Source organism: Mchenga conophoros, linkage group LG23 (assembly GCF_057382185.1).
Source record: "Mchenga conophoros isolate Kocher_MC1m ecotype Shallow Benthic linkage group LG23, M_conophoros_male_GT1.1, whole genome shotgun sequence".
Lineage (NCBI taxonomy): Eukaryota > Metazoa > Chordata > Actinopteri > Cichliformes > Cichlidae > Mchenga > Mchenga conophoros.
In genome coordinates this window covers 50,570,573-50,585,293 of record NC_140547.1, presented here as the reverse complement: position 1 = coordinate 50,585,293, position 14,721 = coordinate 50,570,573, and the positions used below count along the sequence as shown (strand labels likewise).

At 42.4% G+C, this 14,721-nt stretch overlaps 1 protein-coding gene across 1 annotated transcript in view; it reads right to left on the bottom strand.

The window, feature by feature from the left end:
• Nucleotides 1-14,721, bottom strand: part of LOC146548263 (NACHT, LRR and PYD domains-containing protein 3-like) — a 289,433-nt gene that overhangs the window by 123,076 nt on the left and 151,636 nt on the right. Inside the window, exons 6-8 of the mRNA XM_085266167.1 lie at nucleotides 10,705-10,881; nucleotides 4,966-5,142; nucleotides 133-306 (exon numbers count right to left, since the gene is read on the bottom strand). Of these exons, the coding sequence (XP_085122293.1) occupies nucleotides 133-306; nucleotides 4,966-5,142; nucleotides 10,705-10,881 (528 nt within the window). The remainder of the gene's footprint in view (nucleotides 1-132; nucleotides 307-4,965; nucleotides 5,143-10,704; nucleotides 10,882-14,721) is intronic.

Genomic DNA, 14,721 nt, shown 5'->3' with positions numbered 1-14,721 from the left:
AGAAGAAAACAGACTTTACCATGAAGATCCTCAGTGTGGATCAGTATAATATCAGCCTGATGTCTGCAGTTTAGTGTCAGCACAACTTTCACATCATATTCATCTCAGCACAACTAAAACATGCTGACTGACCTCAGAGTTTCAAGTTTACATCCTGGACTCTCCAGGAAACCACACAGATGCTTCACTCCTGAATCCTGCAGGTTGTTGTCGCTCAGGTACAGCTCTCTCAGATGGGAGGGGTTGGACTTCAGTGCTGCTGCCAGATAATCACAGCTGATCTCTGACAAATCACAGCTCCACAATCTGTATAAAGAATGAAAGATGTAAGTTTATTAGACAAAGTGCTTGAAATCATTCAGTGTTTCATCATCTGTTCAGAGCTGAAGAAGGTTCAGAATGTAGAAGTTTAGAAAATGGAAACTCCAAACAGCTGAAGCCAACAGGAAGCAGCTTCAAACAGGAAACTGTGCAGAGTTTCAGACTATATGTCCTGATGCAGCCAGTTGGATTTTGGAGATTTGAATCTCTGTTCTGTGACTAAGTCCTTGAATCATTTCTTCCAGTTGGTCCAACAAGACAGACTAAGTATTGGACATGTGTTGTGGCTCCATCAGGGGAGCTTCTAAATGTGATGTGATGGCCCCTCTGGGTCTGTCAGGTAACAGCACTGAAGAGAGCTCAAACTGGACACACAGCTGTTCCAGTCTGGACCAAAGACTCTATACTGGGACTGAGGGACTGCTTTGACTGCACCCACTGGGACTTTTTAAAGGCTCATGTTCTCACTTAGATCATCGATTTCTACTGACATTTCTTTCTGGGAAAAATGGGGATTACTTTGGAAACAGGAAGTATTTTCCCCAATAAGCAGCCCTGGATTAGTAAATCACTCCAACATGTTCTCAGGCAGAAGAAGCTGTCTTGTTATGAGGGAGAGAAGAAAAAGATTGAGGCACAGAAACCTGTTGAAAGAGAGATAAAGCAGCTAAAATCAGGTGTAAAAGTAAAGCAGAGGATGAGCTGAATAAAGGACACTCAAGGCTGGCTTGGAAAGGAATGAAGTCCATGGTGGGGATGCAGAACAAGGAGCAAAGATGAATGTGATGCTGAATCAGCAGAAGACTTGGACTCATTTGATTCCAGCTTTGATATCATTGATTTCAATGAAGAGCTTTGTGATTGTAGCAAAGGGCTGGTAGCTCTGAGAGTCCCACTGATGAGGTGTTTGTGTGGAAATCTCTTAGTGGGACCAAAGAGAGAAAAAGCCCTGGTCCTGATGCTGTGGGAGGGAAATGATTGAAGTGTGCTGTGAGGAACTGACTGGGAGATTTTCACACATTTTCCAGTCCTCCTTGGAACAACAGGAAGTTCCCAGCATATGGAAACAAAGGTTAAGTGTCCTATGGCACTCAGTGATGATGGTGCTGTGGCCCCACCACCTCCACCTCTTTGTAAAGGAACTAACTGTAATCTGAAGCTTCAAATGGAACTAAGACTTCCTCCACTAGGTGGCAGTGTCTGATGAGAAAGTGTTAGTGGAGCTGGCCTGGAGTCAGAAACAGGAAGATGCAGGATTTGGGCTGAAATGGGCAAAAGTGGTTAGCACTAGTGCCTTAGAGCAAGAAGGTTGTAGGTTGAAGCTTGTTGGTCAGCTGGGCCTTTCTGTGGAGGTTGGATGTTCTCCCACAGTCCAATGAAATGCTGCTTAGGTTCATTGGTGCTTCTACATTGGCTGTAGGTGTGGATGTGAGGGAGTGCTTCTCTGTCTCTCTCTGTTGGCCCTGTGATGGACTGCTCACCTGTGCAGGTGGACCACGCCTCTTGCCCTATGACAGCTAGGGCACAGGCTGCAGCCCTGTGAGCCTAAGCTGAATAAACAGTTAGCAAAAATGATCCATAGATGGCCTGAAATCCCCCAGTTAGCAGTTTGGTAGATAGCTATGACATGCTAATCCCATCCAGCAGCTGTATTCTACCTGTAAGCTGATCCCTGCTGAGCCAAAGCACTTTTTCATATACAAATTACAACCTTTAATAGAAACCTATTGGTCAGCATCTTATTAGCCTGCTGTTAGCTTCATTCCACAGAAAACTGAGAGAAACTAACAGAGTTGATAAAGAATAAAGAGAAATGTGCTGATTTAAAGCCTTTGAAGTGCTTCAGATGATCTCTGTCCACTTCTGTCCACTCATTCATTCATGTAAGCTTTCTAATGCAGCTTTGATCTTCACAGTCTACTTGATGAAACTCATTCTAACCCTGAATGTCAGAGTGTTCCTCCTTCTCTTTCCCATCATTCATGCTGGCAGTGGAGGAGATTTGGATGTTGGACTGTGTTTTGGATGATGTGTGTATGTTTGTGTTGGACTGCTGTCTGTAAAGCAAACGCACATTTTGCTTTGGATTTCAGTGTCACACAGACTTTAAGGTGCAATGAAGAGTTTGAGAGTTTCACAGTGAATTTTCCAGTGGAGGATTTTTCTTCTTCTTTGAAGGTTTGAAATGTGAACATTGTTCTGCTGCAGTCAATGGACTAAACCAGAGAAGAAGAAAACAGACTTTACCATGAAGATCCTCAGTGTGGATCAGTATAATATCAGCCTGATGTCTGCAGTTTAGTGTCAGCACAACTTTCACATCATATTCATCTCAGCACAACTAAAACATGCTGACTGACCTCAGAGTTTCAAGTTTACATCCTGGACTCTCCAGGAAACCACACAGATGCTTCACTCCTGGATCCTGCAGGTTGCTGTTGGAGCTCAGCTCCAGCTGTCTCAGATGGGAGGGGTTGGACTTCAGTGCTGCTGCCAGATAATCACAGCTGATCTCTGACAAACCACAGAGAGACAATCTGTATAAAGAATGAAAGATGTAAGTTTATTAGACAAAGTGCTTGAAATCATTCAGTGTTTCATCATCTGTTCAGAGCTGAAGAAGGTTCAGAATGTAGAAGTTTAGAAAATGGAAACTCCAAACAGCTGAAGCCAACAGGAAGCAGCTTCAAACAAACACAACAAGAGAAAAAACTCTGAATGTTTCACATTAAAGTCGTACATTTCTCATAAAAACAGGACAAAGACTTGAAAAAGTCGTGTTTTTCCTTCCAGGAACCACATGGCTTCACTTTTAAAGGTGAAGTGTGACAGAAATGGACATATTTGAAGTCCAACACCTTTTTCCAGTCACATTATTAAAGCAGACAAACTACAAGCTCATTTTCATTCCAACAAGTCATCTTCTGACCTGGACTAACAACACTGGTCTCTATGTGCAGCTGGCTGTGAGACCAGTGCTCAGGGAGCGTCTACAAAGTGCAACACTGAAAGAACATCACACACTCATTTGCTTCCAGCACTTTCACACAAACATCTACTGTCATTATTGTCACCAAACTCTGTGGATCCTTTATTGCAAATTCAAATGGGATCAAATGGTCAGACAAAAGAGGGTTATGAGGAAATATGATGAAATGTTGTGTATTAGCAGCAAGTTATTGAATCATTTTCCTCAGAAACCAAACAAAATGATTGACAAACATGTTTTTACAAACTCAGTGTTGGACTTGGATCAGCAGGATAAGCTGATGTTTAAAGGCATTTGAGTCTCGCTGTATGAGAGTCCAGTTCTTACTCAATATTTATGGATGATGTTCTTTCAGTGTTGCACTTTGTAGACGCTCCCTGAGCCTCACAGCCAGCTGCACATGGACCAGCTGACATTACCCAGCATTAGAGGCGGCTGTAAAAAATTCATGTTCCCATTTAAATGGTTTTAATTTGAATAAAACGATGTTGATTCATTCAATCCTGAATCGATGTTTAATATAAATGTATTTTGCCAGAATCTCAGGTTAAAGCTCACAAACTATTTCAACAAGCAGCAAACAGCTAAAACAGTAAATGAGAGCAGCTAAACACACAAAGATGGAAACACAGAGCGTGGATCGTTCACTCGACGGCACGTACACGGACACGCCGTCGGGGCTGAAAGTGGACAGCTCACAGATCCTGAAGCTGCAGGTTTCATCTGTCTCCAACCAAAACTGAGTGAAGCAGCAGCAAAAGAAGATCCAAACTCTGCTTCACGTTTGATCAATATGCTCATGAATTCTCTCTGACTTTGGCTGTTCCTGCCTGCACAGCTCTCTCTCTCTCAGTGTACTCCAAGAACAGCTTCAAACATCTGTTTCTGCATCATTCACTGTTTATTAGCCACCAGTCTGCTGTTGTGTTCAGTGCTGTCGGCCTCTGACAGTAAAGCCTCATTTCTGCTGTTCCATGGAAACTTTTTAAAATGATGACAGATTACAAACTCTCAGCTGTGTCTGTAATCAAACCTCTGTAACTTTGCTTCACTTCAGCAGCATCAGCTCATGTTCACATGTTGCTTCATGGTTTGCTTCAGTTTTTGATCGACTGCAGAATATTTTGAAGGTTATCTGCTATAAAAAGCCAGAAGAGGAAAATCTGCTTCATGTGTTTCTGTTTGATCCTCAGTGACTTTGACACAAAGGCCTCTGCTGTGATGATCACACCTCTGATCAAGTCTCACAGTGTCACAACTGATAAATGATCAGAGTTAGAATATTTCTGACTGTCTGCTGTGTGCCGTGACCTTTGACCTGCTAAAGACAGTCAGCTGTGGATTATTCATTGTTGTGTCTGATACTTAGAACTGTGAGGAAGAAGCTACACAGTTAATCAGGGTCCCCTCTCTCTGAATCAGGAAAGGTGGGCAGGCCGCGTGTGGGCCGCGGGCCATACGTTGAGTATCACTGTTTGAAATGTGAACATTGTTCTGCTGCAGTCAATGGACTAAACCAGAGAAGAAGAAAACAGACTTTACCATGAAGATCCTCAGTGTGGATCAGTATAATATCAGCCTGATGTCTGCAGTTTAGTGTCAGCACAACTTTCACATCATATTCATCTCAGCACAACTAAAACATGCTGACTGACCCCAGAGTTTCAAGTTTACATCCTGGACTCTCCAGGAAACCACACAGATGCTTCACTCCTGGATCCTGCAGCTTGTTGTTCCTGCTCAGGTCCAGCTGTCTCAGATGGGAGGGGTTGGACTTCAGTGCTGCTGCCAGATAATCACAGCTGATCTCTGACAAACCACAGCGCTCCAATCTGTATAAAGAATGAAAGATGTAAGTTTATTAGACAAAGTGCTTGAAATCATTCAGTGTTTCATCATCTGTTCAGAGCTGAAGAAGGTTCAGAATGTAGAAGTTTAGAAAATGGAAACTCCAAACAGCTGAAGCCAACAGGAAGCAGCTTCAAACAAACACAACAAGAGAAAAAACTCTGAATGTTTCACATTAAAGTCGTACATTTCTAACAAGAGTATTTTAAAGACAGCGTCACTGATGATCATCTTCTGCCCAGTAAAACTTTGGTTTTCCTCATGTGAGTGTTAATGATGCACAAAGACTGTGAGTGCAAAGAGGGAGCGAGGAGGATGACAGAGAGATGGTACAGGAGCATCAAGAACATTAAAGTCTGGCGATTAAATGCCTCACTCCTAAATGACAGCCAGTTTTGTGAGTTCATACATACTGAACTGAGCCTTTAACTCTCTGGGATTGCACCAAGGCATACATTAGAGGTCGCATAATATCATTTGCAAGTGCCAGGAAGAAAAGAAAAGAGGCTAGGCGGTGTGAATTGGAGGCCAAAATAAAACACCTAGAGCAACAACACAAAAAAGCACAGACAGCCAATTTGCTTTCCGATCTTAAAATGTTACGTAGTGAGCTTAATAGTTTAATGAACGAGAAAATTGAGGGCAATTTCAGATTCACTAAACAAAAGTACTATGAACAGGGTAGTAGGACTAGTAGATTGCTGGCAATAAGACTCAGGAAACAGCAAACTTGTAATATGGTCCAAAAGTTGAAGTCAGATCAAACCCTGATTACTAAACCAAATCAAATTACAAGTTCCTTTGCCAATTTTTCAAGCCATTATATAAAAATTCAGATACATGTAAAGATAACAATACACTATCTGATTTCTTAGAAAAGATCAATTTAAAAACACTGCCAGAGTCTGTAGCAAAGGAGTTAGATGAACCAATTCGACAACAAGAAATTTTACAGGTGATTTCAAACCTTAAAACTAAAAACAGTCCTGGCCCTGATGGTTTTATTAACGAATTCTATAAAAAACTTAAGGACACAGTTGCACCCTTATTACTGAAAGCTTACCACTGCGCTCTGGAGACTGGGACTATGGCGCCGTCCTGGAACGATGCTACAATTGTCGTAATCCATAAAGAGGGCAAGGACCCCACAAACTGTCAATCATACAGGCCAGTCTCATTACTTAATACTGATTCACGCATTCTCACCACGATTTTAGCCAAAAGAGTTAGTAAAATTATTACACAGGTTATAAATCCAGATCAAACGGGGTTCATTGCAGGAAGGCACTATGGGGACAATTTTCGTAGATTGTTGAACTTAATGTCCTTGTACAAGACCAAACAAGAAGAAACAATGATTCTGTCTCTTGATGCGCAAAAAGCATTCGACAGGGTTTCCTGGCAGTACTTGGGCCATACACTTGAAAGATTCAAATTTGGGCCAAACTTAATTAAGTGGATACAGATTCTTTATTCCAACCCAATGGCGGCTGTACGGGTAAATGGAACAATATCAGCCAGATTTCCACTGGAACGTGGGTGTAGACAAGGATGCCCACTGTCGCCCCTGCTGTTCGATATAAGTATTGAGCCTCTGGCGCAGTTGATTAGAGAAGAACATGAAATTCAGGGCCTTTCAATTAATGGAGAACAGCATAAATTGTCCATCTATGCAGACGATGTACTTTTATACATTTCAAATCCTGCAGTCAGTTTACCTCATTTAAGAGAAATTATTACGGTTCCCTCTCTGGTTACAAAGTTAATATTGACAAAACATTGGCAATGGATATAGGAGGAAACATTTCACTAACATTCAAGGAGCGATGTGGCTTTAAATGGCCAGACGAAGGTATCAAGTATTTAGGAATTCAAATTCCTCACTCATTATCAGACTTGTTTAAAATAAATTATGAAGTTATAGTTGCAAAAATAAAAAAAGATTTAGAGAGATGGACAGTCCTGCCTGTGTCTTTCTTGGGTCGGATCGAGAGTATACGTATGAATGTATTGCCAAGACTTCTAGACCTTTTTCAAATGCTGCCTATTAACATTCCCAACTCTACATTTGATAATTTAGATAAACTTTTTTCCAAATTTATATGGCAAGGCAAACGCCCAAGGATCAAGTTCCAAACATTAAAACTGTCAAACCTGCAGGGGGGATTGACTGTTCCAAACCTGAAATATTATTTCTGGGCAGCTCAGATGAGACCCCTGACTGTATGGGTGCGGGATTTGTCTGAAACTCAGTGGCTAAACATTGAGAAGACAATGTGCGAAAGATCATTGGAATCCCTGCTTTTTTCTAACATTTCAATTAAAAATGTGCATATGGGGGAACGGACGAGGGTCACACTAAAGATTTGCCGTAGAATCAAACAATCATTTGGTCTTCCAAAAGAAATTTCAATGTTATCAAGCCTCTCCTCCCTGCAGGGTTTTTCTCCTATTGTGGAAGACTCTGGCTTCAGAGCATGGTCACATAGCGGGCTTCATAAACTTTGTCATGTTGTGAGGAATGGGCACCTGAGCTCATTTGAACAGTTGAGGTCAGTTTCGGCTTCCTTCTTCTGACTTTTTTAGATTTCTGCAGCTAAGAAGCTTTTTAACAAAACATAAAGAATGGAGGCAAGTTTTGGAGCCCTCACCCATTGAGGAAATATTTCTAAAAATATTTCAAAGTAATTCCTCCCCAAAATTAATCAGTCATTTTTATAACACATTTATGAGTTTCAATACAAATGCAACTTTGGATATTAAGGCAAGGTGGGAAGCTGAGACTGGCACTCAAATCTCAGAGGACACCTGGGAAGAGGTGTTCGGTGAAGCCCATCTGGTGACTAATTCTGGGCTGTGGAGAGAATTTAAATGGAAGGTGGTCATGAGATATTTTAGAACCCCAGAGATAATGGCCAAAATGAAGCCTACAAATCCTGACACCTGCTGGCGAAATTGTGGTACTTCTTTAGGAACCCACTCACATATATTCTGGTCATGCCCAAAAATCTGCTCACTTTGGAATGACATATTTAAAGTTCTCAGTACAGTTTTCCAACAACCATTAACAAAAGACCAACAGTTAGCCCTTTTAGGAGTCTTACCAAATGGTTTTTCGGGAAACAATAAAACGTATCTCTTAAGAATCTTACAGCAGCACTAAAGTGTATCACTATTAAATGGCTGAATCTTGACCCACCTTCATATAATATGTGGATTGATAAAGCAAGAGAAATTTACCAGTTGGAGGAAATAACATCTGCTCTGCGGATTCAGAGAGAATTGTTTACTGAGCGTTGGCGACCCATACATGCTTTACTGTTTCAATAATTTAGCATAGGTCTGTTTCGTTTTGTCCATTTACGGCTAAGTTTGTCACATGTTATTTAATATTACATAAAGTTTTTGTTTTGTTTTGTTTTTGTTGTTGTTGTCTGTTTGTTTGTTTGCTTGCTTGGGTTTTGTTTTGCTTCCCAGTTTTGTTTTGTGCTTCCTAATTGCAGTTCTTATTTTAATCTACATTTCTGCATTGCGGTTCCTGTAACTGTCCTACTTGTGAACATCGACAAGCACAAGTTGCAATGTTGTAAATTATAATAAAAATTGAGTTAAAAAAAAAAAAGATGAACATTAAAGTCGTACATTTCTCATAAAAACAGGACAAAGACTTGAAAAAGTCGTGTTTTTCCTTCCAGGAACCACATGGCTTCACTTTTAAAGGTGAAGTGTGACAGAAATGGACATATTTGAAGTCCAACACCTTTTTCCAGTCACATTATTAAAGCAGACAAACTACAAGCTCATTTTCATTCCAACAAGTCATCTTCTGACCTGGACTAACAACACTGGTCTCTATGTGCAGCTGGCTGTGAGACCAGTGCTCAGGGAGCGTCTACAAAGTGCAACACTGAAAGAACATCACACACTCATTTGCTTCCAGCACTTTCACACAAACATCTACTGTCATTATTGTCACCAAACTCTGTGGATCCTTTATTGCAAATTCAAATGGGATCAAATGGTCAGACAAAAGAGGGTTATGAGGAAATATGATGAAATGTTGTGTATTAGCAGCAAGTTATTGAATCATTTTCCTCAGAAACCAAACAAAATGATTGACAAACATGTTTTTACAAACTCAGTGTTGGACTTGGATCAGCAGGATAAGCTGATGTTTAAAGGCATTTGAGTCTCGCTGTATGAGAGTCCAGTTCTTACTCAATATTTATGGATGATGTTCTTTCAGTGTTGCACTTTGTAGACGCTCCCTGAGCCTCACAGCCAGCTGCACATGGACCAGCTGACATTACCCAGCATTAGAGGCGGCTGTAAAAAATTCATGTTCCCATTTAAATGGTTTTAATTTGAATAAAACGATGTTGATTCATTCAATCCTGAATCGATGTTTAATATAAATGTATTTTGCCAGAATCTCAGGTTAAAGCTCACAAACTATTTCAACAAGCAGCAAACAGCTAAAACAGTAAATGAGAGCAGCTAAACACACAAAGATGGAAACACAGAGCGTGGATCGTTCACTCGACGGCACGTACACGGACACGCCGTCGGGGCTGAAAGTGGACAGCTCACAGATCCTGAAGCTGCAGGTTTCATCTGTCTCCAACCAAAACTGAGTGAAGCAGCAGCAAAAGAAGATCCAAACTCTGCTTCACGTTTGATAAATATGCTCATGAATTCTCTCTGACTTTGGCTGTTCCTGCCTGCACAGCTCTCTCTCTCTCAGTGTACTCCAAGAACAGCTTCAAACATCTGTTTCTGCATCATTCACTGTTTATTAGCCACCAGTCTGCTGTTGTGTTCAGTGCTGTCGGCCTCTGACAGTAAAGCCTCATTTCTGCTGTTCCATGGAAACTTTTTAAAATGATGACAGATTACAAACTCTCAGCTGTGTCTGTAATCAAACCTCTGTAACTTTGCTTCACTTCAGCAGCATCAGCTCATGTTCACATGTTGCTTCATGGTTTGCTTCAGTTTTTGATCGACTGCAGAATATTTTGAAGGTTATCTGCTATAAAAAGCCAGAAGAGGAAAATCTGCTTCATGTGTTTCTGTTTGATCCTCAGTGACTTTGACACAAAGGCCTCTGCTGTGATGATCACACCTCTGATCAAGTCTCACAGTGTCACAACTGATAAATGATCAGAGTTAGAATATTTCTGACTGTCTGCTGTGTGCCGTGACCTTTGACCTGCTAAAGACAGTCAGCTGTGGATTATTCATTGTTGTGTCTGATACTTAGAACTGTGAGGAAGAAGCTACACAGGTAATCAGGGTCCCCTCTCTCTGAATCAGGAAAGGTGGGCAGGCCGCGTGTGGGCCGCGGGCCATACGTTGAGTATCACTGTTTGAAATGTGAACATTGTTCTGCTGCAGTCAATGGACTAAACCAGAGAAGAAGAAAACAGACTTTACCATGAAGATCCTCAGTGTGGATCAGTATAATATCAGCCTGATGTCTGCAGTTTAGTGTCAGCACAACTTTCACATCATGTTAATCTCAGCACAACTAAAACATGCTGACTGACCTCAGAGTTTCAAGTTTACATCCTGGACTCTCCAGGAAACCACACAGATGCTTCACTCCTGGATCCTGCAGCTTGTTGTTCCTGCTCAGGTCCAGCTGTCTCAGATGGGAGGGGTTGGACTTCAGTGCTGCTGCCAGATAATCACAGCTGATCTCTGACAAACCACAGCGCTCCAATCTGTATAAAGAATGAAAGATGTAAGTTTATTAGACAAAGAGCTTGAAATCATTCAGTGTTTCATCATCTGTTCAGAGCTGAAGAAGGTTCAGAATGTAGAAGTTTAGAAAATGGAAACTCCAAACAGCTGAAGCCAACAGGAAGCAGCTTCAAACAAACACAACAAGAGAAAAAACTCTGAATGTTTCACATTAAAGTCGTACATTTCTCATAAAAACAGGACAAAGACTTGAAAAAGTCGTGTTTTTCCTTCCAGGAACCACATGGCTTCACTTTTAAAGGTGAAGTGTGACAGAAATGGACATATTTGAAGTCCAACACCTTTTTCCAGTCACATTATTAAAGCAGACAAACTACAAGCTCATTTTCATTCCAACAAGTCATCTTCTGACCTGGACTAACAACACTGGTCTCTATGTGCAGCTGGCTGTGAGACCAGTGCTCAGGGAGCGTCTACAAAGTGCAACACTGAAAGAACATCACACACTCATTTGCTTCCAGCACTTTCACACAAACATCTACTGTCATTATTCATGTTCCTGCTCCTGCCGTCCCATTTCACAAGCCTTGCACTTCCGGCCTTTGCGGTCTTTGAGTACGCGGCCCTTGAGGACCGTTAAGGCTTCAGACCCTGAATTGTGATACAGCCAGTGAGTACTTTCATAGGCTGCATCCTCCTGAGGACCCGGCCTTCACGGTCTATGTGGGCCGGGTCCTCCGAAGGTCGGGTAGGCCGGAAGTGCGAGGCTGTAACATCAGACGGTCTAGCCTTCTGATTAGCATCACCGCTGTCTCGGTGGAGTTTAATAACCTCGGCCGTCTGCTCCTTGCTATCTAAAATATAACAGGACACTGGTGGATGACGTCAGTGCGCACACACAGTGTTTACACACATCTTCAACCTTTCCCTCTCTCTGTCTGTAGTCCCAGCCTTCTTCAAAATGGCCACCATCGTCTCTGTACCCAAATCCTCCACCATCTCATCATTGAACTTCTGGCGACCTGTAGCCCTGACCCCCATTGTGAGCAAATGCTTCGAGAAGCTGGTCAGGGACTTCATCTGCTCTGCACTACCCGACTCACTGGACCCTCTACAATTTGCATACCGCCACAAGAGGTCCACTGATGATGCCATAGCCCTGACACTACACACTGCCCTGTCACACCTGGAGAAGAGAGACACGTATGTGAGAATGCTGTTTGTAGATTACAGCTCAGCATTCAATACCATCGTTCCCTCAAAGCTGGACAGGAAACTGCAGGATCTAGGACTGAGCAGCTCCCTCTGCAGCTGGATTCTTAACTTCCTGTCTGACAGATGCCAAGTGGTCAGACTGGGCAGCATCAACTCATCCCCCCTCACACTGAACACTGGTGCTCCACAGGGGTGTGTACTGAGCCCTGTCCTGTACTCACAGGAGAGGGCGGAGTACAGTTTGCGGACGACACTACAGTGGTGGGTCTTATCACCAAAGGTGATGAGACGGCTTACAGGGAGGAGGTCAGCGCCCTGACCCACCGGTGTCAAGACAACCATCTCACCCTCAACGTCGCAAAGACAAAGGAGTTGATAGTGGACTTCCGGAGGTGCAGAGAAGTACACACCCCATCACCATCAACGGCGCTGCTGTGGAGAGTGAGCAGCTTCCGCTTCCTTGGTGTACATCTGGCTGACGATCTTACGTGGTCAGTACTAGGGCTGCACGATTTTGCATAAAATGAGAATCACGATTTTTTTGCTTAGAATTGAGATCACGATTCTCTCACGATTTTCTTTTCCAGTATAAATATTTATTGCACTTATTAACTGCACATCAACTTCGTAACAGTTGAGACTGAACATAAAAACAATAAATAAACATAAAAACAACAAATGTCTCACGTTTTGTTGTTGCCGCAAAATGTTGTACTGCTTGAAATTCCGTCTCCACCGTTGCTCCACACTGCGTGTATAGAGCAGGTAGTGCAACAATAGAAAAATAGTTGCGGGACGGCACTGTGTAGCGTTTGTCTAGGGTGTTGATCATTTTCCTAAATCCCTCGTTTTGCACAGTGTTGATGGGAGCCATATCTTTGGTCAGGTGATAAGTGATAGCCTCCCTAATTTCTTTGTGCCTGCGGGAGTTCGACGTGTATAGGGAAGCGCTGTATAAGGTTCCCGTTATTGATGTTTGGGTTGTTGACCGGGACGGATTTTCTCCTGTTACTTTCGTCATCCCTGACGTGCTCTCCGTGGTTTTTTCCCTGCTAATTTTCGCAGCCAGCTTCTGTACCACGTGGTATAAGGCTCCGCCCTTGTCATTTGTTGAGCAGGAAGAGTGAGCGCTTGTTTTCATGCAGATTACGTCCCGGATCTAAATGCGGTACAATCGTCGTCGTCTTTTCTCTCTCTCTTTTTTTTAAAATCGTTGTAATTTGGAAATGAGATCGCACATAAGTATGAATTGAGATCGCGATTTTCTAACGATTAATCATGCAGCCCTAGTCAGGACACATAAACAAAACAGTGAAGAAGGCGCAGCAGCGCCTCTTCTTTCTCAGGAGACTGAAAAGATTCGGCATGAGCCCCCGCATCCTCAGGACCTTCTATCGCTTTGCCATTGAGAGCATCCTCACCGGATGCATCACCACCTGGTACGGCAACAGCACCGCTTACAACCGCAAAGCTCTCCAGCGAGTAGTGCGGTGCTCTGAACGGATAATTGGAGGTGAGCTTCCCTCCCTCCAAGACATCTACAGGAAGCGCTGCCTGAGGAAAGCGGGGAGGACCATCAAGGACTCCAGTCCCCCCAGCCATCAACTGTTCAGACTACTTCCATCAGGAAGGAGGTTCTGCAGCATCCGGTCCCCAACCAGCAGACTGAGAGACAGCTTCTTCCACCAGGCCATCAGACTGCTGGACACTTTATAGACACCTCAGCTTCACTACTGGAACTTCAACATTATGCACTCCACACTGTATATAAATGCCACTTGTTTTGCACATGTCCAACTACCAACCTCTGTATATTTTATTTTATTGTTTACTCTATTTAATTTCCATATAACTCTCAGATTTAGCCGTTCTTCTATTTTGCTTGTTCTTATGTTATTGTATTTTTGCACACCTCTGTTGCTTGTGAAGCTCGCACACAAGAATTTCACTCGCATGTACTGTACCAGTGTACCTGCACATGTGATGTGACAGTCAAAGTGATTTGATTTCAGCCGCCATAACCCCCGCAGTACACTGACTTCATTTACTGAGGTTATATTCATCAGGTTTTTATTTCCTGATGTTCGTATGTGTCCTGCGTGTTTCAGTCGCCAATTCTGAATTATAACTAACATAAAAACATGTTTAAGGAGGAGAGAAAGCAAATAAATCCGATTAACATCTGATCTTTGTGTTTTTGTTCAGTAATCAGCGTGACCTGCGTATAAACGCATAAAAGAGATAACGTTGGTGTTTCATGTAGTAACTGCTGGCTTTAACTGTACAAAGGTTGTTCGACACTATGACACACATACAGACTTCATGATGTTCGGCTAATATTTTAATTGTGAATATTAATCACGAGGGTAAACGGCCCTGTACACCACGGAGCGAGGTCAGCATGTCCACGATATCTTCAGCTCTCTGAGTTAACACAGAGTTTCCCAGCTGACTAATCTAACGGTCATCTACGAATATGTCACGGCTCATATCAATATGATTTTACAGAAAATCATCCTTTTTACTGCCAACTATTCCAGAGACGTGAAAATCTACAGCATAAAGAACAAAAAATATAGCAGTCTAACGCAACACTGTAACAGAGATGAACCGTCTGTTTGTCGCAGATCAAAGTGGAATGAATG